Source organism: Panthera uncia, chromosome D1 (assembly GCF_023721935.1).
Source record: "Panthera uncia isolate 11264 chromosome D1, Puncia_PCG_1.0, whole genome shotgun sequence".
NCBI lineage: Eukaryota > Metazoa > Chordata > Mammalia > Carnivora > Felidae > Panthera > Panthera uncia.
Window position 1 is genome coordinate 102538194 of NC_064808.1, and position 27362 is coordinate 102565555.

The following is a 27362-nucleotide window of genomic DNA, read 5'->3' on the forward strand; positions in this document are numbered from 1 at the left end:
GGGCGGGTCCCCGCGCGGGGCGCCAGGCGCGGAGGGGGCGGGCCCGAGGCGGGGCGGGCCGCGGCGCGGACTGGCGGTCGCCGCCGCAATCGCCTGCAGCCCGCGGTGGTGAGCGCAGCGGCGGTGCATGGCCCCGACGGGAGGCGCGCCGCCCGCACCCGGAGCCCGGCTCCCAGCCTGAGCGCCGCAGCCGCCTCGGGCCCGCGCGTCCTCGCTCTGGCCGCCGTCCCGAGGACATGACCGCGTAGCCTCCTCCTGGGCTGGGCTCTGCGGGAAAGTCTTCTTCATGGAAGCGATGTCCCCCCAGCAGGAGACTCTAGGGGGGCAGCCGGGGCGCTCCTCTTCTCTGACAGGAGTGTCTCGGATCGCGGGAGGCCCCGGCACCAAGAAGGTGAGGACGTTGAGCGGCGCCCCCCGCCCGCCCGCCGCCGCCGCCGCCGCCGCCGCCCCACTCCCCGCGCGCGCCCTCCGCGCCGCCACCGCCGCGCGCGAGCCGACCGCCTCGGGGATTTAACGCTCGAGGCTCGCGGCCCGCTGCGTGTGTCCCGGGACGTTCCCGCCTTCCCCGCCCTCACGGCGTCGCCGTCTCCCAAGTCACCCCGAGACCCCCCGGGCCCTCAGCGTCTAGAGTCGTAATCGCTCCCGGAGCGGCCCCGCAGCCTCCCTCCCCGCGTCCGTCCGCCGCGGGGTTGGCGGCCCGGCTGCTCTTTCAGTCGGGGCGCGCGGGCCGGCTTTGGGGCACCGCCTGTCCCCCGTCCACCGCCCCCCCCCCGCGAAACCCCCCGGCCGCTCACCGCCAGCAGACGGGTCAGCTTCGAGTCGTCAGGGCCCGCGCTGAGGAAGGTAGGAGGGCGGGCTGCGGCGCTCAGCCCCTCACCTGGACGCTGAGGCGCGGCCGCTGCGCGGGTTTTTGTGGGTGTTTTGGGAGGGGGGGGGGTCGGTTCCTGCGCCCCGCGCGGAGCTTCCGCCACGGCTCCGGGTCCGTGGAGTGGTTGGTGGTCAGACCCGCAGGTATGGTTGGGATGCTAACGGTCTGCAAAGCGGGGACACGGTGGTTTGGGTCGGCCTGGAACCGGACTGGGTGGGGCCGGAGGGCTGCGGGGAGGGTCGCGGGGGCCGGGCACAGGGGCCTTCGTCCTGCGGGTTCCCCGGGCCGCGGCGGGGCCGGAGTGGGGCCCGGGCGTGGGCGTGGAGTGGCGCGGGGGTGCCCCGCCAGAGCCGGGAGGGGACGCGGGCGACAACTTGTGGCGTTCCGCTCCCGCGCACCCGGCCGCTATGCTGCGTGCGGGTACCGACCCGGCCCGGCGTCTTGGAAAGGTCCCCGGAGCAAGTGCACGTGGCCTCGAGCCCCCGGCCTCTGCTGCAAGGCTCTCCGGGGACTGGATTTAGGGGTGTGTGTCTGGCAGCAGCCCTCGCCCTCCTCTCCTCCCCCCTCCCAGGACCTCCTGGTATTTGGCCTTTTATTGCCCTGTGTCTCGGTGGTGCCCTCCCAGCTTCTGTGGAAACACACGGGGATTAGAGGAGATCGCCGAACTCTTCCCAGAGAAATGCCTGGAGGCACTGCATTTATATTAGAGCCTGGAGGGGCTGCTCAGGCCTTCCTTTGGTGCGGATCTCACAGCCTTTCCTGAGTCTGCCCAGCAGGGTCCTGGGTTGGCTGAAGGTCAGTTGAGGAGAGCTGAGGTGGTGCTCCGGAGTATCGAAGGGAATGGGAGCTGCCAAGGACGTTGACCGTGTCGCGGAGCCACCTAGGAGTGCCCATGAACTTGGTGATTTATGTATGGGCTGTAGAGCTGGCCAGCCTTTGATGTATTGAGGCTATGGTTTGTCCTTCTCGCTCTTCCCCTTGCGAGATGAGACACAGGGATAGCGTGTGTGTGTGTGTGTGTGTGTGTGTGTGTGTGTGTGTGTGTGTGAGACACAGAGAGAGAGAGAGAGAGAGAGAGAGAGAGAGAGAGAGGGAATTTACCAGGCTAGCGCCACATTCAGGAAGGTAAATGAATGTTCAAAGTAATTGATACAGATTTTAAAGCATTTTTTTTTTTATTCTTGCAAACTTAAGGAATTGGGAAAATTCGAAGATTTATATTCCTGGACAGTTGTCTTCCTTTTTTTACTAAGGGAAATTAAGCATACTGGCAAAGGGCTTTGGAGTAGCTTGATCATTTATCAAGTAGTACTTGTTGAAGAAATGAAAGGTTGCCCCCAGTCTTAAGCCATTGTCCTTAAGATGCTGTCCTTCATTATACATCATAATGGGTTGTCACATTACCAGCAGTTTTTTTTTTCTTTTCTTTTTCTTTATTAACTTAAAGGAAATAGATTTTGCTAACCTGGTCATTCTACAGCTTTTTACTCCCTTTGGGGCAGAAATGAGGTTGAAGAACTGTTTTATTTTGCATTTAATATTTTTTTTCCAGAAAAGTGCATCTCTGCATATTTTAAATAGTAACAGGCATGCCTTGATTCCAGACCTCCATGTTAGCAATAGAAAGGAATAATAATAATAAACATTTCCAAAATGTAGCTCATAGAATCATTGCCATTTATACTGTTGTGGACTCCAGTCTTCATGTAACCCAAATATCCAACGGATTGATCTTTTTTATGTTTCATCTTGCCTTTTTGGTGTTTGGTAGTTTTAGTGAGTCACAAGTCTTCTAAAAAAGTCTACTCTGCGGTTGTAGTGTTAATTTCCAAGGCTTGGATCAATGTTGTTTAAATTGACAGTTACAATCAACATTATAAAACGTTAACTAGGAAAATGGTAGCAAGTTAGTCATGATAAGTACAGTTTTGTAGTACTTCTTTTTCTCTATTTCATACATGTATATGTATTTTGGGTAGTAATGGAAAATGTGTTTTTTTCTAATTGGTCAAAATTTTTAAAGACAAGTTTATTGGCCAAATCACTGTGGGGAATCAGTTCACCTGGCTTTTCTTTCTAGTTCTATTGCTCTCTTAATGATCTTGAGGAAATCACTTAACTTGTTTCGTTGTCCTCATTTGCAAAATGGGAATCAAAAGGGTAATGGTGCAGAAACTGCTTTGAAAAGCATACAGATGGAAATTGTATCCATTATTCTATGAAAATAAGGTGATCTTGAATAAGAGCACAAACAAAACAATAGCATCTTGCAAGCTAGTCATCCTGAGAGACTTTTAATCCAGTGTACTGCATTGCCTAAAATATGGCTCACATTCCCAGAAATTAACTGTCAAGAAGGCAGTTTCATACAATGTGGTGAAAATTTGGAGTGTGTTGACCTAGGTTCAAGTCTCTACTGTGTTGGTACTATCTTTCTGACCTAGGAAAATTACTTAAACTTAACCATCAGTTTCTTATTTGTAAAATGAAAATAACAATAGTTAGTACCTACCTTCTCAAGATTGTTGGGAATATTAAATGTCAAATTGAGTGAATATTGTCGTATAATAAGCATTCAGTATTAGCCCTAATTGAAGTTTCTCCCAAATTTGTAGTATACTGTGTGACACTTGTTTAAGCCAAAATCTCGGATTCATTTTTGACTCCTCTCATTTCCTTACTCTACAGCAACCTTCAGAAAGGCCAGTCAACAATTACTTCAAAGCGTTATCTTTAATTTCTCCACCTCACATCTACTGCTGCCGCTGTCGTCCAGGCCAAACCACCACCATCTCTCCCTTCTACCTTTGCAGAAACTCCCTAACCTTGTCTAACATCTTTCTTGTTCTTCCCTGGCCCCATTTCCACTTAGCAGCGCCAGGACTTTAAAAACATAAATTGTATTGCTCACTTGTTTAAAGTTCTGTAGTGGGTTTCCATCATGTTTAGAATAAAATTCAGACTCCTTTTCTTAGCTTTCTCTATTTCTCCCACCTTATCTACCTTTTCTATCTTGTGTATTTGCAGCCACGTGGATCTTCTTTTTCACACATCAGACCTTCATATTCATTCCTCTTCATTACCTCTGCTTCTGCCACAGGTCTTTGCAATATTGACTTCCTCATGTTGTTCACGTGTTAGGTCCTAGAAGCCTGTTCTGACTGCCTAAGTGGAAGTTCCCTCTCAGTCATTCTGTGTACCTTCTGTTGTTGTTGCTCTGCTTTTTTTTTTTTTTTTTTTTTTTAGTGTTTCTTTTTGAGAGGGTAGGGGCAGAGAGAGAGAGGGAGACAGAATCTGAAGCAGGCCCTGGGCTCTGCACAGAGCCTGACGTGAAGCGTCAACTCATGGACCACGAAATCATGACCTGAGCTTAAGTCAGAAGCTTAACTGAACTGAGCCACCCAGGCACCCCTCTACCTTCTGTTTTATTGTCATCTTAGCATTCATCCTTACCTCTTTGCTTACTTACTTCTTGTTATGTTACCTGATCCCTTCACCAGATTGTGAAAACCATGAGAATAAGGCTCTTACTTGTGTTGTTCAAGGCTGCCTCTCCATTGCTTAGGACAGTGCTACATATTAGGTACTCAATAAACGTTAGTTGGTTTATGTACGACCATGAACAGGACAGATATGGCCCCTGTGTTCAGAGTTTTTTATGTAGACCAGACTCAGCAAACCTTTTCTTAAGGGGCCAGATAGTAAATAATATAGGTTTGTAGACTGTAAGATATCTGTTACAGCCATCCACGTTGCTGTTATAGCAGATAAAGCTGCCATAGACAGTATGTAGTTGAGTGGGCATAACTGTGTTCCAATAAAGCTCTACTTAGAAAAACAAGTGGTTGGGTCCCTGGTGTATAGTTTGCTGACCCCTGGCTTAGATCATTGCTGTTGATTTTTTCATTGACCCCTGGCTTAGATCATTGCTATTCAATTTTCTGTGCTGATGAAACTGCTCTTGATCTACGATGTCCAGTTTGATAGCCACCAGCTACATGTGACTGTTGAGCACTTGAAATGTGGCTAGTACAACTGAAGAACTAAAAAATTTTTAATGGCTTCATTGAGCTATAATTGACATACAATAAACCGTACGCATTGAAAGTATATAAATCCATAACCTTTGACATATGTGTATACTTGTGAAACCACCACCACAGTCAAGATAATGAACATATTTATCATCCCCTAACATCTGTGCCCCTTTCTAATTCCTTAGTTTCCTCCCCATTTCTAGGCAACCATTGGTCTGTTTTCTGTCAATACAGATTAATTTTCATTTTCAGTAATTGTATATAAATGAAATCATACTATGTATTTCTTTTGGTGTGGCTTCTTTAATTCAATATAATTATTTGAAGATTCATCCATGTTTTTGCATATGTAAGCAGTTCAGTTCATTGCTGAGTAGTATTCCATCATGTGGAGAAACCAGTTTGTTTATCCCTTTACCTGTTAATAGGTATTTGTGTTGTTTCCACATTTTGGCTATTACAAATAAAGTTGCCATGAACATTCATGTACAAGTCTTTGTATGGACCTACGCTTTCATTTCCTTTGGGTAAACACTTAGAGGTTAAATGGCTGCATCATATTTTAGGTGTATGTTTAACTTTTTAAGAAACTGTCAGATTGTTTTCCAAAGTGGTTTTACATTCCCACCAACAGTGTATGAGTCTAATTTCTCCACATGTTTACCTACACTTAATTATCTTTTTGATTATAGTCATCTTAGAAGGTATAATGTAGTATTTCACTATGGTTCTGGTTTTCAATTCCGTAATGACCCACGTTGAGCATCTTTTTATGTGCTTACTTGTCATCCATGTGTTCTTGTTAGTGAAGTGTCTATTCAAATATTTTGCCTAACTTTAATTGGATTTTCAGTTTTCATATTATTGAGTTTTGAGAGTTATTTGTGTATTCTGGACTCAAGTTCTTTGTCAGATATGTGATTTATAAATGCTTTTTTCCTGTCCTGTGGCTGGTCATTTTATTCTTTTAACGGTGTCTTTCAAGGAACTGAGTTCTTAATTTTGATGAAATCCAAATTTGTCATTTTCTTTAATTTTACTTATTTATGATTTATTTGAATTTAAATTCAAGTTGCCACATGAGTCTAGTGGATAATATACTGGAAAGCACAGGTTGAGAGGAAGAGACAAAAACAACAATAATAACAAATTAATAAATGGTGATAACTGTTATTTAAAACAACAAATGCGATGCCAATTTAGACAAACATGGATGTGCAGGTAGGCCACTCTAGAATTAAGGTTTCAGGGAAAGCCTCTTTTAAGTGAGGCTTTACTCTTTTATGAGTGGAAACGAGATGCTGTAAAAAGATTTCAAAAAGTGGGAGCAATTATTTAAAGATCCTGAAGCAGGAAAGAGTCTGATGCATTTCAGGAGCCAGTCTGTAGATGCTGTATTAGAAGCTACTCTCTTTATTTTAATAGCCACATTTATTATTTTAACCTGAAGCAGAATTTCTTACCTGGTTTATCCACCTTTATTCACTAGTCAGATAATTTGATTACTTCTAGAAAGCAAGGATTTTCTGTCACTTAGGCTCTTCAGAAGATACACAATAGATTTGTATAGTAATTTCTAAAAATATGGTTCTAAAAGATAATAGAAATATATATATGTATATATATACTTATATATATATAATGCTTCTGGATAATGAATTCTCGATAAAACTCTGTATAAATCTTCTGGGTAATGTATCTTTGAAGATATCTACATTTGGGATAGAGCAGTTTTTATGAAATGAAATGGAAGCACATATTAGAATAATTTTGGTTAGGGATCACTTGTGTCATACTCAAGCACCCTCTTGGGTTTCATGTGTTAATTGAAAACTTCTTAAATAAGATGGGTGTTGGGATACAGAAGACAGACTTACAGGCGCAGAAAGTCAGTCAAAGCAATAGGATTTTAAAATAGCTCCAACATTTTAAAATGTGGCAGCTGTTGTACACTTCATTCTGTCTTTTCTTTCTGCATTCTCTGGGTCCAGATCTGTTTATAGCAGCTCATGGTAGAACACCCACGAGAGCCAACTTTGGCCATGTGTGTGTGTCTTATGCTGGGGTTTGAATGAAACATCTTGGTGAGTAAGCTTTAGTTTTACTCTGTAATACTGAGAAAATATTGTATTTGTGGTTAAACCAGGATCCTACTGAAGCCTTTTCCGGTGTTATTCACAAAGTGAATTTCATAAAATCAGGTACATGAAGTGGTTTCGGCTGAGAGGAGTCTGGAAGTATCAAGATCTGAATTAGATTAATGAAAAATGGCCTCTGTTATCACTGGTGTGAACTCTGAACTTGTGAATGTACTTTGTTTCTTTGTCTGTAAAATGGTGGTGATAATCCATGTCTTGTATATCTCAAGGTTGTTTCTTATGGGTCAAAAGAAGAAAGTATTTTCTGCACTTTTGAAAAAACTGAAGAAGCCAATTAGTATCTTTTAGCAGGTGGAAGGAGGGGTAAAGCAATAAAAAGAGTTTTATTTCATTGAATTTAATACAAGAATATTTACATGCAAATGAGTGAATGCTGTCTTATTGGGCTCAGGCTGCCATAACAAAATGCCATAAATTGGGTAGTTTAAACATCAGACATTGATTTCTTACAGTACTGGAGGCTCCAAATTCCCATGAACTCAGTGTCGGCCAATTTAGTTCCTGGTGAGTGTTTACTTTTGGCTTGTGATTGGCCATCTTCTTTCTGTGTCTTCATGGGAAGGGTTGGGGGAATCAGGGAAAGGAAGAGAGAGGAGGATGGAACTAGTTACTTCTGGTCTCTTCTTATAAGGGCACTAATTTCATCACAGGGGCCTCACTTTCATGACCTCCTTTAAACCTAATCACCTCCCCAAAACCCCACCTCCTAACACCATCACAATGGGAATTAGGGCTTCAACATCTGAATTTGAGGGGGACATGGACATTCAGTCCATAACACTGTCTTTCAAAGGGGTAACCCTTGAAGGTCATAAATGTCAAATAAGATGGAAACTTGAGCAGAAAGATAAGAATTTAATGTTTATAATGTATGGGATAGTAAAAATTTTAAAACCTCTTTATGTGAATGCCTAACTGTATATAATACACATCAATGATATGAGGTAAGAATTATTAACCTATTTCTGCAGAAGAAGGAGCTGAGCTCTGCCAAGGCTACATGTAGTAAGCAGCAAAGCTGAAATTGGAACCAGATCTTCAAACTCTATTTCTCTTCCTAACTAGATTATAGGTGCTGTTGTTGTTATTTATAATATTAGATATAGGAGAGAGTAGATCTGAATTCTATGTAACCAGCTGAGAAAAGCACATTTGAGAGGTTTTTATCCTGAGAGGTAATTTCATTCTTTGGGGAGCAGAGTCTGTCTGCAGTTTTTCCATCTACCATTGAATGTTATGTTCACTGCTGCCTTAGGTAAACGTTAGGTAAATGCATTAGTCAGGGTTCTCCAGAGAAACAGACCAATAAAAGTCCCATGATCTGCCATCTGTAAGCAAAAGACCCAGAAAAGTGTAGTTTAATTCACCACTGTCTTTTCCTGAGTCAAGAGGAGGTGAGATGTCCCAGCTTAACAGTGAGGCAGTAAAAAGGGGGCACATTTCTCCTTCCTCCACTCTTTGTTCCATGAAGGCCCTCCAGAGATTGAATGGTGCCCACTCAGTGTGGGGAAGGCAGTGTGCTTTATTGAATCCAATGAGATAAATGGTGATCTCATCCAGAAATAGTTCACAGACATACCTAGACATGTTTAATCTGGGAATCTGTGGACAATCAAGTTGACTGATAAAGTAAATCATCACAATAAATATGAACCAATAGTGACAATCAATGCTACAGTCATTGGTCTGATTACGTTGGAAATGTGTAATTTTTATGCCTTGGTAGCTGTCATTTTCAGAAGTTTTATTTAAGGCACTTGTTGTACTTCCGGAGTTCCTCAGCCAGGCCTATTTGCCACACTGATCTATCAGTCTTGCTCACTGTTGGAAAGCTTGGCATATTCCCCAAACTTCTAGAACTGCAGTTCCAAGTTATGTGTGGGTGCAATGAATTCTGTGCCTCAGATGATTCCACTATGGACAGTAACATGTTTGGGAAACCCAGTTGAAACTCTCTCAATTCAGAAAACATTTTATATCCTGAATCGTTTTTTAAATGTTTATTTAACTTTGAGAGAGAGGGAGCACATGTTAGTAGGGAAGGGGCATAGTGAGAGGAGAGAGAGAGCATGTGTATGAGTAAGGGAGAGAGAGAATCCCAACCAGGCTCCACGCTATCAGCACAGAGCCCGATGCCGGGCGCCATCCCACAGACTGTGGGATCATGATCAAATCCAATGAGTCAAAATCAAGAGTGAGACTCTGAACCTACTGAGCCAGCCAGGAGCCCCTTATGTCCTGAATCTTGAGTATAGGAAGACATTCCATATGCTTTCTGGTTATTCCATTTCATACGCTTCCTATAACTATGCTTCTATAGTTGTTTTTATTTAAAATGTGAGCACAATATTGCAATTTGACATGGCAAAAGAAAAATTATTTTTTTTTCTGAATCTAACATTCGTAGTTAGGACAGAATAAATTATGTTTTTATGGAATAAAACTTAGGACAATCTTATTTTTACACATTGATATAAAAAGTAATTACCAATTTAAAGTAAAATAGTCAATCTGGAGAGTTGCAACTTAATGGACTTGAGTATTGACAAGTCACAGATACCTAAATAGTGCAGTTGTTGCTTTCAGTAGTGAAGTGAAGATTGTTGTGAAGCAGTTTCTCATTGTCCGTTTTGTCCCGGGTGTGGTTTGGTGGAATGTGTGTGGACAGAAGGTGGAACATGTTCCGTGGACCAGGAGAGGTGAGACGGCTGATGGCGCCTGCAGAAAATGGAACTTGAGTAACCGAGGTGTCTGAATTCCTTCATAGTTCTTATCTTGCCTCCAGGACTTGGTGGCTGTGCTTCGCAAAGTAAAGATATCTTCTGCCTTAAAGGACCACGTAACAACATAACCAAAATATGTGATTATACAGCTTGCCTTCCTGGAAGTTATCCGTAGCTGAAAATGTACTAGATTTCAATTTAAATTGCCACTAACGTGTTATAAACTACAGTGTCACAAAAATAAGTGGGTGTATAGCATCAGGGTTATGTATGTGCATGTATACACACACTCGTGTACATAGTGCTTTGAAGAAATGTATTGTGCATCACATTACTGTGATCTGTTGGAGTTTCATGACTCATACCTCTCATGTCTCCAGAGCATTTAGCAAAAACCTCTGCTACAGGGTGAATGTTTGTGCCCTTTCTCCAAATTCATGTTGAAGGCTAACCCCCAAGATTAGACGCCGGGGCCTTTGGGAGATAATTAGGTTAGATGAGGTCACGAGGGCAGAACCCTCATGATGGGATTAGTGCCCTACTGAGACCAGAGAGCTTGCTCTCTCTGTGTGTTTCTCTGTCTCCCCATATGAGGTGACAGCTAGAAGACAGCCTTCTACAAACGAGAGAGAGAGGGTCTTCACCAAGAACTGAATCTGCTGGTACCTTGACCTTGGACTTCCCAGCCTCCAAAACTATGAGAAATCGGTGTCTGTTGTTCAGTCCACCAGGTCTATGTTATTTTGTTATAGTATCCTGAACATCCTGCCTCTAAGATAAACTTTTGTTGAGAGGAACGTCTGCTCTCCCGCTCTTCCTGTTGGTATCTCAAGTGTTCTAGATCACAGGGACTCTGCAGATGCCGGTGTGTGCAGAAAGCCTGCGGGGTGAATGCTCAGTTCGGTAGTAGCAACTGCAGCGGTTTTTCTGAAGCAACCTTGGATGGGGGTGGGGTTCAGCCTTTGTTTACTTATGAAGACTTGGCTACAGTGTGGGAGCTGGAAAGGGAGCAGAGGAAGCTGCCCCCTGTCAGCCACCAATAATGGGGCTTGCAGGCAACACGGCCCAGTTTATTTTATAATTTTGTTTCAGTCTGATTTTCCTTATCTAGGACAAGTTTAGATTAGAAACATCCGACCAGCAGCAGAAATAGGCCTGTCAGCGCTGTATGTCAGCGCTGTGCTGGGCAGCCTTGACCTAATTTTGACGGACAGCTGTCACATGGCACAACTGAAAGGTAACACCTATTTCTGGATGTTTGGTCACTTGTGTAGGGACTCTGAAAATGGAACATATGTGTGCCCACATCAGCTCACATTTCAGAGATCTGGAAAACCCAGCTGCTCTGTGGCCTTTTGCCTTCCTTGTTTACCTGGGTCCTAATTTACACCTAGGAGAGTGTCTGTATTTTCTCTTCCACCCCTGCATTCGTCTTCTTGAACCTCAGCTTTGGCAATAGTCATTACCTGGTTATTCTCTGTCTGAATCTAGATAGACCTGGGCCTGTTTCCTATTCTCATTTTATACATTCTTGGTTTTTTTGTTTTGTTTTGTTTTTACTATGATGGTTTTTGGACTTGATTACTATACTCTTCCCCTGTGCATGAGAAAAGTCAGAGGAGGCTGTAATGGTAGAGCCAACCATTAGAGCTGTGTGAGATACCCTCAGCCCCTTAGCCTTTGGGCAGGTAGATGGGTACCAGGGCATCCGCAGAACCTCTTTGTTTACCACAGTGTGCCATGGATGTGTAAATAATATCATATTGTATGGGCCATGATGTGTATGATGTATGGAAAAGATGTAGTGAAGCCCTGCCTTGTAAGGGGTTATGAGGGAGAGGGCATTGGTGTTTGACCCTGTCTACTCCGGGATGCTCCCGAAAAGGAATGCGTCGGACCAGAGGTTGAAACTGGTGACTTTGCCACAAAAGAATGTCCAGCCAACTTCAGGGCCCTCACTGATACTCCAGAAGCCCTATGGGTCCGGTGGAGGCAGAGGAACAAAGAATAATGTGTAAGGGGAGTCCTACCGTCCTCATATTTATGTATGTAGAGTACGTATGCACTCTAAAGCACTCCTCTATATGTTACAGTGTCACATCACAGTGCTTTCCAATCAGAGGTCTCGCACATAGAATCTTATTCTGTTCTTTGTGGTAGGTGGGACAGTTATGTCATCTTACAGAGAAGACTCAGAGGTTAAGTGCTAGAAACAGGGTGCAGAATTTAGGTCCAGTGCCTCCTAACTCAGAGCCCATTCTTCTACATTACATAGATTCTCATGTTTATTGTTTTATTTCAAAGTGGTTGTCTCCTAGAAAGAAGAAATATAGCCAAAAGTAAAAACATTACTTAATCTCTGAAAAGAGCTTCTATTCTTGTACAACAGTCTACCGTGATGACATTTGTTTTAATCAAATGCTCACATTGGTTCTGGGTAGGATGATTATGAGTAAATAGAAGGTCATTCACATCACAGACCAAACTGCCAGTAGCGAGAAGCTTCAGCTCACCCAGCGGTCAAAACATGGTTGTAATACTAGGACCTAGAAGCAAGGCAGAAGGTTAAAATTAATGTTCTTGTTTCCTTGCAGAGCCAGTGTCTTTGAGGTACGTCTCCACAAATTAAAAGCTGCCTGTGTGTTGGGAAGACCAGAAAGAAACTGTTTATTGCTTGCAAAATTGTACAGACCATTCACAAAAGGATTAGCTTTGTCAAATTCGAATAAGCTAATTTGTAAACTTGATTTTTTTTTCTAGCCTTGAAACTTAAATTCTTTAAAAGCTTTCCTCAAAGCCCTTGTTTTGATGCTATGGTCATTTTAAATGTTTGAAAATGACTTCACATTTGACTTAAATTCAGTGGAAATGCTTGGATTTTTTCGTTATAAAAGTGACTGTCACAGAAGAAAGTATGAAAACTTGCAGTTTATCTGACTTAAATCTTTCATCCTGCTCCTTTCTTTTGAAAGGCATTCTTTTCCTGTAATCTCTGTGAGAACTAAGGATGACCAGATTCAGAGTGATTTAGAGGTCCAAAACTCATACGGTATCTCTTGGTTGATATGAAGTTAAACTTCAAGTGAGGGACTACATGCAGGTTTTTATGTAAACAGTGTTTTCTGAGTTGTTGAAAATAACAGAACTTTTTTTCTTCAGTTACCTGTTTACAATTTCATTTTCCTACATAGACATGCTTGTATTACCACCTTGAACTCTCATGCAGGCAGTGTTAAGTCACTGACTTCAGATACTGCTACTGAAATTTTACTGCATGAAAATAGTGAGTAAGGCTAGGGCACCATGGAGGGGAGGGGGGAGGAGGGGGGGAGGGCCAGTGGCAAACCCCAGTAGACAGGTGGGCATACTCCTCAGATCTGTGAGGAATTCAAATGGAGAGCCACTCAAACAGTTGGTACAAAAACATGTTGAACAAAATGCAAACAATTTTCATTTTCTTATATGCTACTACAGATGATTCTTATACAAATAAAATTATGGCTCTTGGTTGTGAACCAGTTTGCTGGGATGGAACCCAGTGTTTTAGTAGTTTGGTATTTAGCTCTTTTTTTTTTCTTTTTCATAGTTTTATTGAGCTATAGTTCACATACCATACAGTTCACTCATTTAAAGTATATGAGTATATATGTATGTTCATATGAGTATATGATTCAGTGGCTTTTAGTCTATTGCAAGAATTGTGAATCCATTGTTACAGTCAGTTTCAGGACATTTTCATTACCCCAAAAAGGAACACCACGCCCCTTCATCATCACATCCCAGTCACCTTATGTCCCCAAACTCTGGGCAACCACTAATCTACTTTAAGTATATAGATTTGTTTATTCTGGATTTTTCATATAAATGGGGTCATACGATACGTGGTCCTTTGGGACCTGACTTTTAATTAGCATAATGTTTTTAAGATTCATTCATGTTGTTACACATGTCAGTACATCTTTTATTGCCAAGTAATATTCCATTATATGGATATACCACATCGTGTTTATTCATTCATCAGTTGATGGACACTGGGGTTGTTTCCACTTTTTAACCGTTATAAATGATGCTTCTGTGAAGATTCACGTGCACGTTTTGTGTGGATTTGTTTTCATTTTTCTTGAGTATGTACCTGGAGGAATAGCAGGATCATATGGTAACTCTGTGTTTAGCCATTTGCAGAACCTCTGAACTATTTTCCAAAGTGACGGCACCATTTTACATTCCCACCAGCATTTTTTGAGAGTTCAATTTATCCACATCTTCAGTAGCACTTCTTATGTCTTTTTTATTACAGCCATCCTAATGAGTATAAAATGATAGTTCATAGTTTTGATTTGCATTTTCCTGATGGCTTATGATGTTGAGCATCTTCTCATATACTTATAGGCCATTTGTGTATCTTCTTTGGAGAACTGCCCATTCATATTGTTTGCCCATTTTAAAATTGGAGTATTTATCTTTATTGAATTGTGGCAATTCAGTAACAATTCTTTATATACAAATCCTTTGTCAAATTTTCTTCCATTCTGTGGGTTTTCTTTTCACTTCCTTAACAGTGACCTTTGAAGCACAGAAGTTTTTAATCTTGACGGTATCCGTTATCTGTTCTTTTTCTTTTGTTGTTTGTGCTTTCAGTGTCATATCTAAGAAACCACTGCCCAATCCATAGTCACAAATATTTCTGCCCATGTGTCCTTCTAAAATTTTTTACAATTTCACCTCTTTTAGATCTTTGATCCATTTTGAGTTAATTTTTATATATGGTATGAGGTAAGATCCAACTTAATTCTTTTGCATGTGCATAGCCAGGTGTCTTTGTACCTTTTGTTGGCAGGTAAATAACTTTAACCAGCAGATGTTTACCATGTAGCTCAAAGAGGTACGTCAACAACACTATGTCAAAAGATGTAGTTTGTGTTGTATAAGGATGGCTCATAACTATACAGCTCACAGCAAATGCTTACATTTGCTTGATGATAGCATTCCAGCAGAGCCCCTTAAAGGTTTATGTGTTTTTCTGCGAGTGTGTATTTAGGGATAGCGATATAGGTATGGAGAATAGTAGGTTTTAAAATTCATATAAAGCTTTCATTTATTGAGTGCATACTTTGTGCCAGGCTTTGTAATAGGCTTGGGGAATGCAGAGATAGACCTACCACAGAGCAGAATTTCAGTAAATAATTGTTGAAGGACAGGAAAAAGTTGGGAAGAGGTTATAATTCTTATCCTCTAGAAAGTGGCAGAGAGATAAATAGTATAACACGGGATGCCATAACTGAGGTGCAATATGTGAAGCAAGATAGGAACACAGAGAATTGAACACATAGTGAATCCAACTGAGATGGAAAGCAACTTGTAGATTAGCTGTTAATGTTGTGCATTATTGAAATACCAAAAAAATGAATTGCAGGCATTTGGTTCTTATTTTCAATTATGATCTCTATTTCACTTTTGGCAGAATGGATTTTTCCCTTTTTTACTAAATATAACTGCAGAGGAGACAGCTTAGGAAACCAAAGATCTAATTACTTTCTTGTGTTCGTGTTATATTTCCCTAATTGCTGTTAGTAAAAAGAGCCATTTTTAAAATTTAATTGCATTTCTTCCCTTTTACAATTTCTCACAAGGTCCTCTTTATCTTTCCCAATTAGAGGTGGAGGGGTAAATAAATGCTACTTCATGTTTGTTTGTTTTTTAGCTCATACAAAATTCTTGTTTAGTTTTTTGGGCTCTTGAATACTAGGTAAATGGTACACTATCAAGAAAATCATTCCCAAAAGATTAATGCAGTTTATTTTTTAACCTAATTACCTTTTTATTTTTATTTGTTTATTTTTTAATGTTTATTTATTTTTGAGACAGAGAAAGAGCATGAATGGAGGAGGGTCAGAGAGAGGGAGACACAGAATCTGAAGCAGGCTCCAGGCTCCGAGCTGTCAGCACAAAGCCCGATGCGGGGCCCGAACTCACAGGCTGTAAGATCATGACCTGAGCCAAAGTCGGATGCTTAACCGACTGAGCCACCCAGGCGCCCCAAAAGATTACCTTTTTACAATACTCACTTTCAGAATGACATCCAGTATTTATGAGGTCATCATAATGATAGGAACATCAAGCACGTGGGCATTCTGAAAAATCATGCTGTAAATTGTGATTTTTAAGCTAACAACAAAAAGCACTGTCTTAAACCTACCCTGTTTTCTGTGAGGCAAAGAATCATAGTTTTTCCTGTCATTGAACAACTGAAATTTGTTGATGTTGGGTAAGTATAGCCTCAACCTGTCCTGACAAGTTTGCACTGTAATCTATTTGTAAAGGAGTCAGTAGTGTCATTCTATTTCCATGCATTGTCTTTCACGCAGTTGTTATAAACAAAAAGAAAATCCAAGTCTTTATTGCCTGAGAACAGAGTCTCTGATAGATAAGTGAATTTGTTTTGAAGTCACCATTGGCCCTTTGTTTTGCTACACTTTTGAGCCAAAGAAAGAGATCTGTGTATTTTTAACTAATTGATACCTAAATCTATCTATTAAGCTCATATTGGCCATTCTTAAGATTTTTAATTACTTACAAGAGGAATGAATCCTGTGAATCTTAAATTGGCAAATGTGATGTTTATTTCCATGCATATCTAAGGTAAATCTTTGGTGGACACTTAACATGAGAATATCAAAAATAGAAGGGACCTAAGAACCTATGTAGTCCAGATTTTCTGATTTTCTGGATTGGGAAATGAAATGCCCAGAGGAGTGACTGAATTGCCTTGGATGTTGCATTTCTCAATAGCGGTAGAGTGAGTCTCACTACAAACAATTGGATCTCAAAAATAATATTTTTCCCATGGTTTGATCACACTCTGTGCATGTGAATCCACTAGATGAGGTGGACACACTCTGCATTGGACTCCTCATACATCTGACAATTTTATGACTAAGAAAACATAGTGTGTGTATGAATGGTCCTCTACATTAAGTCTCCATGAAAAACTCCTATTTTAAAAGCACGGAAGAAAATTTGTCACCCTTCTTTGACTATTCGTTCTCATGTTTAGCAGCCATCACTCTCAGGAAGATTTCCTTATGTCAGAAGGTTTTAAGTTTGGGGTCCATGAATCCCCAAGGAATCCATTTTATGTGGGTTGCTGAACCCCTTGAAAAACTGTGTTCAGAACTTAATTCACAGCTTTTGTAAATTCCTCAAAGAACCACTACCCAAGACCAAACTGGATTTCTTTTTGCTTTATCTTCCTTGGATGATGCTTTCTATCCTCTGTATTATGACTGCATTAATTTGGAGATTATTACTGTTTACAAATGAAGAATTTCAGGTCATTTTAGCCTTTCTCACAGATTCTTCTTCCCCCCACATTTTAAATCGTATTTATGGCTATCTTTTGAATCCTTTCCAAATTCTTTGTAAACCTGAAAGGCAAGGAGCTCAGAATGAGAAATCGTTTATTAATGAAGATTTTGTTAGGAGCTTGGATCTGGGGACAGTGGTGTCAGAGGGTTAGGGGCCTCAGAAGTAAGTCTGCTGAGATAAATACAGGAATGTGGTTCCCACTGAGGTAGACTAGGCAGACCCTAAGGTCAAAACGGAGGATAAGGAGCACAGGTAAAACTTAAAGGATCGGGCACATTTCAAAGTTCGAAGCATGGTAAATAGATACTGAATAAAGGGAGTCAGGAAGATTGGGAGTATGAATCTAGCCCAGACCTAAAGGCGAAACAGAATCCTGTGGAAAATCTGCATGTGAACAGATTGCTACCTTTCTTAGTAAAATCAACCAGTCTTTTACTATTGAGACTCTTCACATTAGGACAGGCCACTGGACCTTGTGGCACAAATACTTGTCTCCCAGATTTTCCTTCTTCCTGCCACCTCTGCGGTCACACTGGCCTCGGAATGGTGGATTCAGGAGAGTTAGGTTCCCAAGAGATGTGAGTAATGGAACAGTGGGATGGGGCTTACAGCTTAAGATAGAAAGTAGGTTATCAGAATCACAGACTTTTCTGGGAACCTGATGAAAATCGTGGGCTTTCTCTCCAGAAGGAAGGCACTATATACATACTGTGTAAAAAAGAAAATTAAACAGTTTAACCCTCCCTGAAACCCATTCATGGTTAGTAACTTCTGATTGAGAAGAATGGTATTCTATATTTCTTACCCATTTGTTTCCTGTCCTTTACCTTTATTCATGGTTTATTATTTCAGTTGCTATCTGAGCCATATTAAGGAGGATTCGGCATAGAGTTTCCACATGTGAACCAAAAGATTAATGGTGGGGGGGGGGGGATCGGCAACACTGAGGCATGACACTCGTGACAACAGTAACTGGGGAGAGATCCTGGGACATGGTGAATTTGGGGGATAAGAATTGTATCCCCTTCTCACTGGATTATTCTTCCTGTGTTCCTAGGCTAGGATCTAGGTTTTATTTTACTAGCTAAGAAGTAGTTCCTTTATGAATAATGTAATGAGGTACTGCCACTGAGCCAGTTACGTTTTCTATGGTTCCTATTGGAGCATACCCAGTTCCCAGGATGGCTGGCCTGGGTCCTCCAGCAGTCGGTGAGCCCTCTGGCCAGGACGGGGCGGGGAACAGAAGAGTGTCCACAGCCTGTGCCTTGCTTATGGCTCGTTATGACTCTGTTGGTGATTTTACTCATCCGTATCTGGCAGCACGCCCTCTGACTCTATCTAGACTTGTTAAATATAAAAGACTGAATTTAGAGGGTACTTATCTGAATAATCCCAGTTGAATAAATCCCCATTTACCATAAATTTTAGGTCCTTGAAACAGAGTACTTGAATTATCCAGTTAATCCTATGTTTATATACCACTTAGAAAAGAAAAAAGTGTTCTTTTGGGTTTTTTTTTAAGTTCCAGCAAAAAAAAATCTGTGTGGAAGAAGGGATTCCCAGATGTGTAAATATTTAAATTTAAAGGTCTATGAGATGTGTAAGAATCTAGTCTCTTTTGCTTTAATTTTTTTTTCCTCCCTTTACTTGACCTTTTCAAATCCTGATTCCCCTTGAAGCCCAGTTTGGGGCCTACCCTGCCTATGAAATAGAGATAGTGGAACCTCCCTACTCAGATGACACTTAGGGGTATAAATGAGATAATCCAGTCCTGCTTTTAGCACAGGGCCAGGTACATAATAAGTAATATTATCTGTTAGCTGCAATTGATGATAATGGTTATGATCAAATACTCTGATCAACATTTAACCTCCTTATTGTCTATTCATAAAAAATATTTACTGCCTGTTCCACTTCTTGACACGTACTCTTCTAGTTTAGATGTGATTATTTTATCTCTGTAATGAGACTGCAAACTCTTGGAGAGGCAAGGATCGGCAATACAAAATTTGCTGGATTGGTTTGAAAGTTGGCATTTACTTGCTTTAGACGTCACGCGGTCTTCATTTTGATTTTTTTTTTTCTCAACAGAAAATGAAAACACTAGCAGAAAGGAGGAGGAGTGCGCCATCTCTTATCCTGGATAAAGCCCTACAAAAAAGGCCCAGTACCAAGTAAGTAAATAGCTCTGTAGTACACATTTGGCAAGTGCTACGTTTATCTTTTTTTTTTTTAAATGTATGGGTTTTTTTGTTTTTTATCAGCACCAGAATTCTCTGTTTAATAATAGAAAATATGACTTCTGTTCTGATATTATTTAAGAAGGTCTGTATTTTATGTGAATCATAAAGCCTTTTAGAGGTGGTCTGTGATCAGATGCAAGAATCTCACAGCACAGGGTACACAAATGTGCAGGCCTCCGTGTATTGGTAAAGTTTATTTATAGAAACAATTAGCGATCAGAATACTAAAAGATGAGTTATTTTAATCACCATATATCTTTGGTAACACATGAACTTTAGCTTATTTTTTTTATAATAAGGTGATGCTTGTGCATGGGCATAAGGTAAATTTTTACCAATTTTAGGTATGAAGAAAGATAACCCAAGTTGAGATTATAAAAAACGGAATGCTGATTTCTTGTGTGCATTATTAAATTAATTAGTGAATTAATCAACAGAATTTGAAGTGGAAAAACAGGCTAATTAGCTGTTGAAAGGGCCATTTCACCTACTGAGGCTAAATACCGTTTCAGTAGACATTTTAAGAAAGTCTTTAATAAGGTATAGAAATTGAATGAATATTGCATCATTAACTTATTCGTTAATCTTTAAATGGCATTTTAACCAGGAGTTTTTATGTTCAAAAGAATCCTGTGATGATTTCCTCTAATCTGTGAATCCTTTTATATAAAGTGAAGTCCTCATCCCCTTTACTTAAAGTGAGGGTATATCTGGTATTTCTGTGAATGATATGCTAATTTAACATAAAATCTGTATGGAGGCATGAATTTTTTTCAGTGCCAAAAAGAAATTATATAACCAAATCCCAGTTAGTGAAAATTTCAAAATACTTCAGTCTCTCTCTTAGGACTCATCATGTTCTCAGACTCAGGCAACTCCTCAGCCTGCCACCAGAAGACACACGCTTTAGTCGTTGGGTTGATCAGGAAATGAAAATAACTTTTAATAATGCCTAATCAAAACTTAAGTAGGAAGATGTTCTTCTTCCAAATAAATAATATATTTCAGTGCCATTTGTAAATGACTTTTGGATTATTTTCATTAATGTATCTCTGCATTAGTATGGAAAAAAGGGAATGGTAATATTTTCAGTTTGACCCTGACTACCTAGAAAACTTAGGAGAAAGTATTTTTTTCAGGGAAAGTAGAGAGAAGAGACAGAATTATTAGTACAACTGTGTATATGGATATACTCTACATGTAAAAATAGCTTTATTATCTACTTTTAAAAATACAGATAAAAAAAAGTTTTAGGTATAATTTCTTACTGGAAGCTTCTGGGATAGATGTATCCCAGGCTTTTCAATTACAAGTAGCCCTTATATCAGAGAATCTTTAGCCCAAGATCAGGGGTCAGTAGTGGCCCATTTACCCCCTAGGCCAGTGTGAGAACCTATAATATTATGCATGTAGATATTTGAAGTTCATATATACTAGTGATTCTCACTGGGGTGGCACTAACTTCTAGGGGGCATTTTGGAATTTTGTGGAGCATTTGAGTTTGTCTCAGTGATTTAGTGGACCATGGCCAGAGATGGGAGACATCCTGTAATGCACAGGGCATCCTACATATAAAAGAATTGTGTGGTTCCTACATAGCCTTGAATATCACATGTATGGCATTTTTGTGAAGGGGACTAGAAAACTTTATGTGATTGTCCATGCCTGTAACCTAACTCTACTTTATATACAAAATATTTTTACATATTTTTATCTGTTTTAATAAACACTAAATTTTCCAGAAATGCCACGATCTTGCATATCAAAGATAGTTGTACTTTATATTGTTTGGAACCATTTCAGAAAATCACGTGACTTTACTTCATTTTCCTATATTTGTTGTATGTCATAGTTTCTTATCATCCAGCTTCTGTTAAATTTAAATATATTAAATGTAAGTAGTGTAAGCATATGACTACTTCATTGTATTTTAGTATAGTCATGCCAGGACATACGCATATTGAAATACATAATTTATTATTAATTACTTTTATTTCATTTTCTTTTATGTTGCTGTTAGGGTATTTTGATGATATTTTTTGAAATTCTATTAAACATCTGTGAATTTCGTTTCAGGATAGAAAAGGAGGAACTAAAATGAATATATATGTGTAGACTTTAATATAACAAAGGGGAATTGGGTCTAATAGGATTGAGAACTGACAGAGATGAAGTGCCAGGCTAGAGAAAATGGTAACACTTACCCACCTTATGGGACTGTTTTTAGTTAGAGAACCAATAATGATAGTACACAGCCATGCCCTTCCCCATTCCTGTCTTCCCATCACCTCTGCAATAACTGGTGCTTACATTAGAGCCAGTTCCCAGATTTATGCCTGAGATAGCGAAATATGATGGGTTTGTGTTAAAATAGCCATAGGAAAAAAGTTTATTGGAGTTGAAGCTGTACGTGTTTTAGTCTTCAGTTTGTCTCCTATGAGTTTCTCTAGGACAGTAAAGTGAGTGCACAGAGCCGGGGAGGAGGGCCTTCTCCCATCTTATAGAAATAATGCTTGTCCTCTGTGCAGTGTTGGGCGGTTAATGTGTATGAAAAGAAAGCTGTTGGGTGTTGAATGTGTACAGAGTATTTGTAGGTAATGAAATCTCCAGATTGGAAGGAATCATAAAGGTCATCTGGTCTGGTGGTTTCCAGAGCTTTCTAAGTTAATGTTCTGCAGAGGTACCCAAGCAGCTGCATAATTGTCAGAAACTCTTCATGGCTGATTCTGATACACTCTTGAAGGAAAACCACTATGGCAAGCTACAAAAAAAATCCTTTTTTCCCCCCAAAAGAATGTTTTTAAAAAATGAATATTGAAACTGAATTTTAAGAAAGTACAGAATTGCAATACATACTTCTTATAAAACAAACAATGTGGACATTATAAAACAACAAAGTCCCTACAGGCTCCTCAGGAGTAACCACTATTAATCACTTGTTTGTCCCTCTAAACCCTTGTCTATGCAAATGTGATTAGAATGTTTATTTGCTTCCTTACTGTTTAAATTGCCACTTTAACATAATTGTATAAGTTCTTTTCGTTTTCAAGTCTTCAGGGTTTTTTTGTAGTTAGAGTCCAAATCCTGTTATACCAACCATTTGAGAAAGCCTTTGAATTTTGTCCACCTATATGTAATGTATGTTCTTGAAAAGTTACATGAATCAGACTATTAACGAACTTGCTATTTTAAAGAAATCCTATAGTGAATTTTTTTATAAAGTGAATCATTTCTTTTTCCAAAGTTGTTAAAAATAACTCATTTTCATAATTCAAGAATTTTGCTTTTCTATCAGACCCAGAAAACATGAAAAACTTCTAAAGTCCAAGCTGATAGCACACCTGTTTCAAGTAGAACTTTGTACAACAGAATTCTAGTACCTAAAAAGAATCTTTACTATTTCTTTACACGTAATATCATGGGAATTAACTTGTTAAAGAATAGAGTACTTTAGCATTTCACATTTCTTGGATGAAATACAATCATCATAACATTGCATATTTCTTGAATTATACCCTTACTTGATTTTGGCTTTGTGATAGAACCTTGATGTTTCTTCTTGTGACTTCCTGATAAGGTGTTGCTTAGTAATTAATGATGATAAAGTTTTTATCCAAAGTTTAGCAAACATCTACAGGGGATTTAAAAGAATCCCTTCGCTTAACAGCTGTTGCACCTCAATTTTTATTGAATTTAATGAACAAGAGCTAGGTTTAAAAGAGAGGGAAGACTTAGGTTAGTTGGTGAGTTAACTGTATTTATGTGTTAAACAGTTTTATATCCAGAGTTCGTGGATCAGCACATACAGTACAGAAGGAGAGGTGGTTTATAGATTGTAACTTTTCTTTTTTGTATGTGGATACCATTCAGATCAGCTGGAGGTGATTTCTCTAAGTAATTATTTTATTATGTGGCATAGCAGATGACAGACCTCTTTCACACTGAGGTTAGTGGTTTGCCAGCATGGCTGCATTTACCTGTTCTTATTCTCAAACATCACATTGTTCAGTTCTGTGTTTAAAGACAACCTCACCTCATGCAGTAGACGTCCTTGGTAGGACACTAGGCACCTAATTTGAGGGCTTAGTTTCATTAAATGTAAAATGACAGTGTCGAACTTATTATCCAATAAAACCCTTCTAATTCTATAGCTACATAATTATGATTTGTGGAACTCGTAAATCAACAGATCTCCTTATGCATGCTCTGAAATCTGATCATTCTGAACTATAGCCAGTTTTCCTAAACTCACTCCACTCTACCGCTGGCTCAGGTGTCACCTCCTTCTGGCACTCCTCTAACCCATCATAAATAACGTTCATGCTTCCAGAGCTCCTTGTGTTTCTTGTAATCCTAAGCACTCATGCCACTGCATTGGCATCACCATTTATGTCATGTTCCCTTTAATGTCCGTGCCTTTGATTGATAAAATAATCCTTTGTACGTACCTGGTGTTCATTTATTATTGTTGGATGATTGGTGGAAGAACAAGTGACTCCCATTTCCAAACCAAAATAGGAATTTAGTAAGTAAGCATAGTAGTTTCTGACTTTGCTGCCCTCCTTTCAGTATCCAATACCTAAGAGACCTTCCTTGTTTATTGGCATTATTTGTGAAATTCTGGCTAAGGAGAAAGGTAGGTTCCTTTTGACAAAATGATTCTGAGTTATTGCTAGGAGGTTATATCGTGCAGCAGAATACCTCAAGAACTCATGTATGTGGTCTGGAAATACCACATGAATAGCTTGTGGTATTTCTTCATCCTTTACTTGGGTACACTCAAGTCCTCCAGACTTTCCCTCCAGAAATTCACTTGTTTGGATAGGTACCCAACCCACCTTGTAGAAGTTACACAAAAATATACCCACCCACTTTTGTTTTAAGTTACAATCTGTTAGCACTTTTAAGTTCATATTCACCTATCTCCTCACCTCCAAATTAATTTATGTGTGGTTCGCAGGACTTTGTGCTCTGTACTTTATATGTTACCTTTAAGCGTCAGCTCAGTGCTGCTGAGAGGAGAGGCCACGCCAGGCACGCACGGTGGGTGGTGAGGCAGGAAGTGCTTGGGCTTTGGCTCTCCACCCTGACTTTCTGTGTGACCTTGGAATAATCACCTAATCTCTGAGACTCCATGTTTTCCTCTGTAAAATCTGAATCTCATGCTTGGAATATGGAATGTGAAAATTCTCAGAAGATTGACTTAGTTATTATTAGTTGCCTCTTTCCTTCCCTCAGACACTTTTCATTTTTCAAGCTTTAAACCTCCTGACTCATCCAGAAAACTCAAGTTTGTTAATGAAAAGCATCAACTTTATCTTCAAAGCATTGTATAACCAGGAGCAAATCATTGAGCCTGGCTTATTGTATAGTGGAAATTGAGTCGAAGACTTGCCCTAAGTCACACAGTTTATTATAGCTTTAGAGACGGGACTGGAACCCCAGTCCCCCTGGTCTTCATGGTATATTCTTTGCATTATGTAAACAAAAGTGTCTAAAAGCATGGATTCTGGAGCCAAATTGGCAGTTTTAAATCCCGATACTGGTCCTGACTAGCTGTGTGATCTTGGTAAGTTTATAAATCAGAGATAATAACAAAATCTATCTCATAAGGTTGTAAGGAAGACTAAATAGGTCTTTGCATGTAAATTTCTTTGTTTTTAATTTTTTAATATTTATTTTATTTTTGAGAGAGATAGACAGAGAGACAGAATCTGAAACAGGCTCCAGACTCTGAGCTGTCAGCACAGAGTCCGACGTGGGTTTCAAACCCACAAACCGTGAGATCGTGACCTGGGCCAAAGCCGGATACTTAACTGACCAAGCCACCCAGGCGCCCCACATGTAAATTTCTTAATGTAATTGCTAACACATAGTCAGTGCTATATGTATGAAGGCTATTATTATTGTTACTAGTAGTAGTAGCAATAGTAACAACAGAAATAGAAGTACATAATCCTCACGGAAAGACTCTTTGAGGAGCATAACAGATTAGAAATAAAAAGGATGAAAGATGCCATATAAAAGCCAGCTAGACTCTAATACTAAATTCATTTTAGCAAGACAGTTATATTTCTAGGTCTGGTCTGAAGCATGGTTAGCTCAGAACATTTTGGATTTATTCTTGTTAGACCCTGACAACTCTTGATATCTCTGTAGGCAGAAGTTTGAAGTACACCTAGAATGATTCTGGAAAATAAGGCCCTGAAACAGGGAAGATTTACCTGGTTTGCTCAGTTCCTCAAGGCAAAGAGTCTCGAGGAGATCCATATGTGCCAAAGCTATGAGTCAAGGGAAGGCACAGGTAGAATTGGCTAGTTTGGAATAAGGATGCTAGGGTGACAGAGCCATATCAGAGGGCATTGGAGAACTGGGAAAGCAGCTGTTTACTAACTGGCTTCTGCTTCCTTTTGGTCAATTCACTCCTGTCGTGCATAACTACACACGCGCACACACACACACACACACACACACACACGCCAACGTTGCCTTACTTAGGCTATCCCCATTGTGTTCTACAAATTTCTCATCATCCCATTTCCTTGTTTCTCTGTTATGTTAGCATTATAATTTTAACACTAATCTAAAGTAGATGATAACTTATCATACCTTCACATGCAAGGAGTATATTTATATTCTGGAGTAGTTTTCTGAGGACTGTGATCAAATCTACTCTCACAATATGAAAACCACCTCTACCTGTGATGGTTTAATGTGAACTTTCCAGATACAGTAACTGGAATGAATTGAATGACCTTATGAAGGCCATTCTCATACTGCATACCCTAAGATAGTTGTGGTAGCACTTTGATATAATTTGATGGAAAGGTCAGTTTGAAAGAGAAGTTACTAGATTTTCTTTTGGAATTCTGCAAACCTTCTACACCTAGGTACAATTTCTTGGTACAAGACTTTGAAATAAAAATTTGAATTTTAGAGGAATTTTGAAAAAAATTTTAATACTTTTACAAAATTATACTAAGTTATATAGACATGTTATCTTAGAAAAAAAGCCTGTGCCAAATACTGTCCATTGTGCTACCTGGCATTACATGCCAGTTGGCTCTACATAAGGCCTGTTCTTACAGTTTTGGACAATACATCCTTGGGTTTTAATTGAGAGACCCATAGATAATTCAAGGTATATGATCAGAAGAACAAAGTAGAAATTTAATACATGAAGATTGCCAGTGGCCTGCAAGATCTCTGTTTCCTTGTGAGGAATATTTTCCAAAATTGTAAAATTCAACTGTAAAGGAAAGAGACAGCTATTGCTTTATAAAGTGGCAAAGTTGACAAATTTTTACCAAAATTGAATTCATTGCTTTGTTAAGCAAAAGGCTTCCCAGACCTACAGATCACTTTTTTTTTTTTTCAAACTGCTTTTCATGTTCCTTAAAAATGATCAAATACATCTGGTCCTGGTGTATTGTGCTGTTTTCCTATGGCATGATTCCTGGAGAAAATCATTGGAAGATCATATTAAGTCTGTCCACATTCTAGTGGGCTTTGACAGGGTCAATCAATTTAGTTTTGCAATTGCAAAACAGTGCATCCATTTAGTTTCTTCATTCCAACTATAGCCTAATTTGCTAATTGCAGTTATGATTCAATTTTATCTTTCATATTGACACCAGGAAAGCACTGTCTCATTAGTGAATGTTTATTCGCCTTTCCTCACCCCTTCCACAGGGTGAGCCGGCTGTCCTGAGACATCCTTATTGTACTGGGCTAGGTCATCCCTTTCCCCTGTACAGCTTGAAAGCTAGGATTTCACAGAGGAGCTTCAGAATTTCAGAACTGACTCTCCTTCAGAACCCTGAGAAAAGATTTTATGAGGGAGGCAGAAGAATGATTGTCACTATTATTGAGAAGCTTCATGGTATCGTGGTTACGAAAGTGTGGACCCGCAGCCATCCTACCTTAGAATCTGGCCCTGCTTCTTACCAGGAGAGAGAACTTTGACA

General features: G+C 39.9%; 1 protein-coding gene across 4 annotated transcripts in view; it reads left to right on the forward strand.

Moving 5' to 3' along the window:
- The first annotated feature begins 72 nt into the window (after positions 1-72).
- The window catches only part of ARHGAP20 (Rho GTPase activating protein 20), a 133395-nt gene continuing 106105 nt past the window's right edge, over positions 73-27362 (forward strand). For 2 of the 4 annotated variants that reach the window (XM_049613731.1, XM_049613738.1), the window contains exons 1-2: positions 73-391; positions 19244-19326. In XM_049613731.1, coding sequence (XP_049469688.1) covers positions 287-391; positions 19244-19326 — 188 coding nt within the window. In that variant the 5' untranslated portion in view covers positions 73-286. Of the gene's footprint in view, positions 392-775; positions 844-15657; positions 16053-19243; positions 19327-27362 lie in introns of those variants that run through there. The other 2 variants (XM_049613759.1, XM_049613749.1) reach the window with 2 other exon arrangements.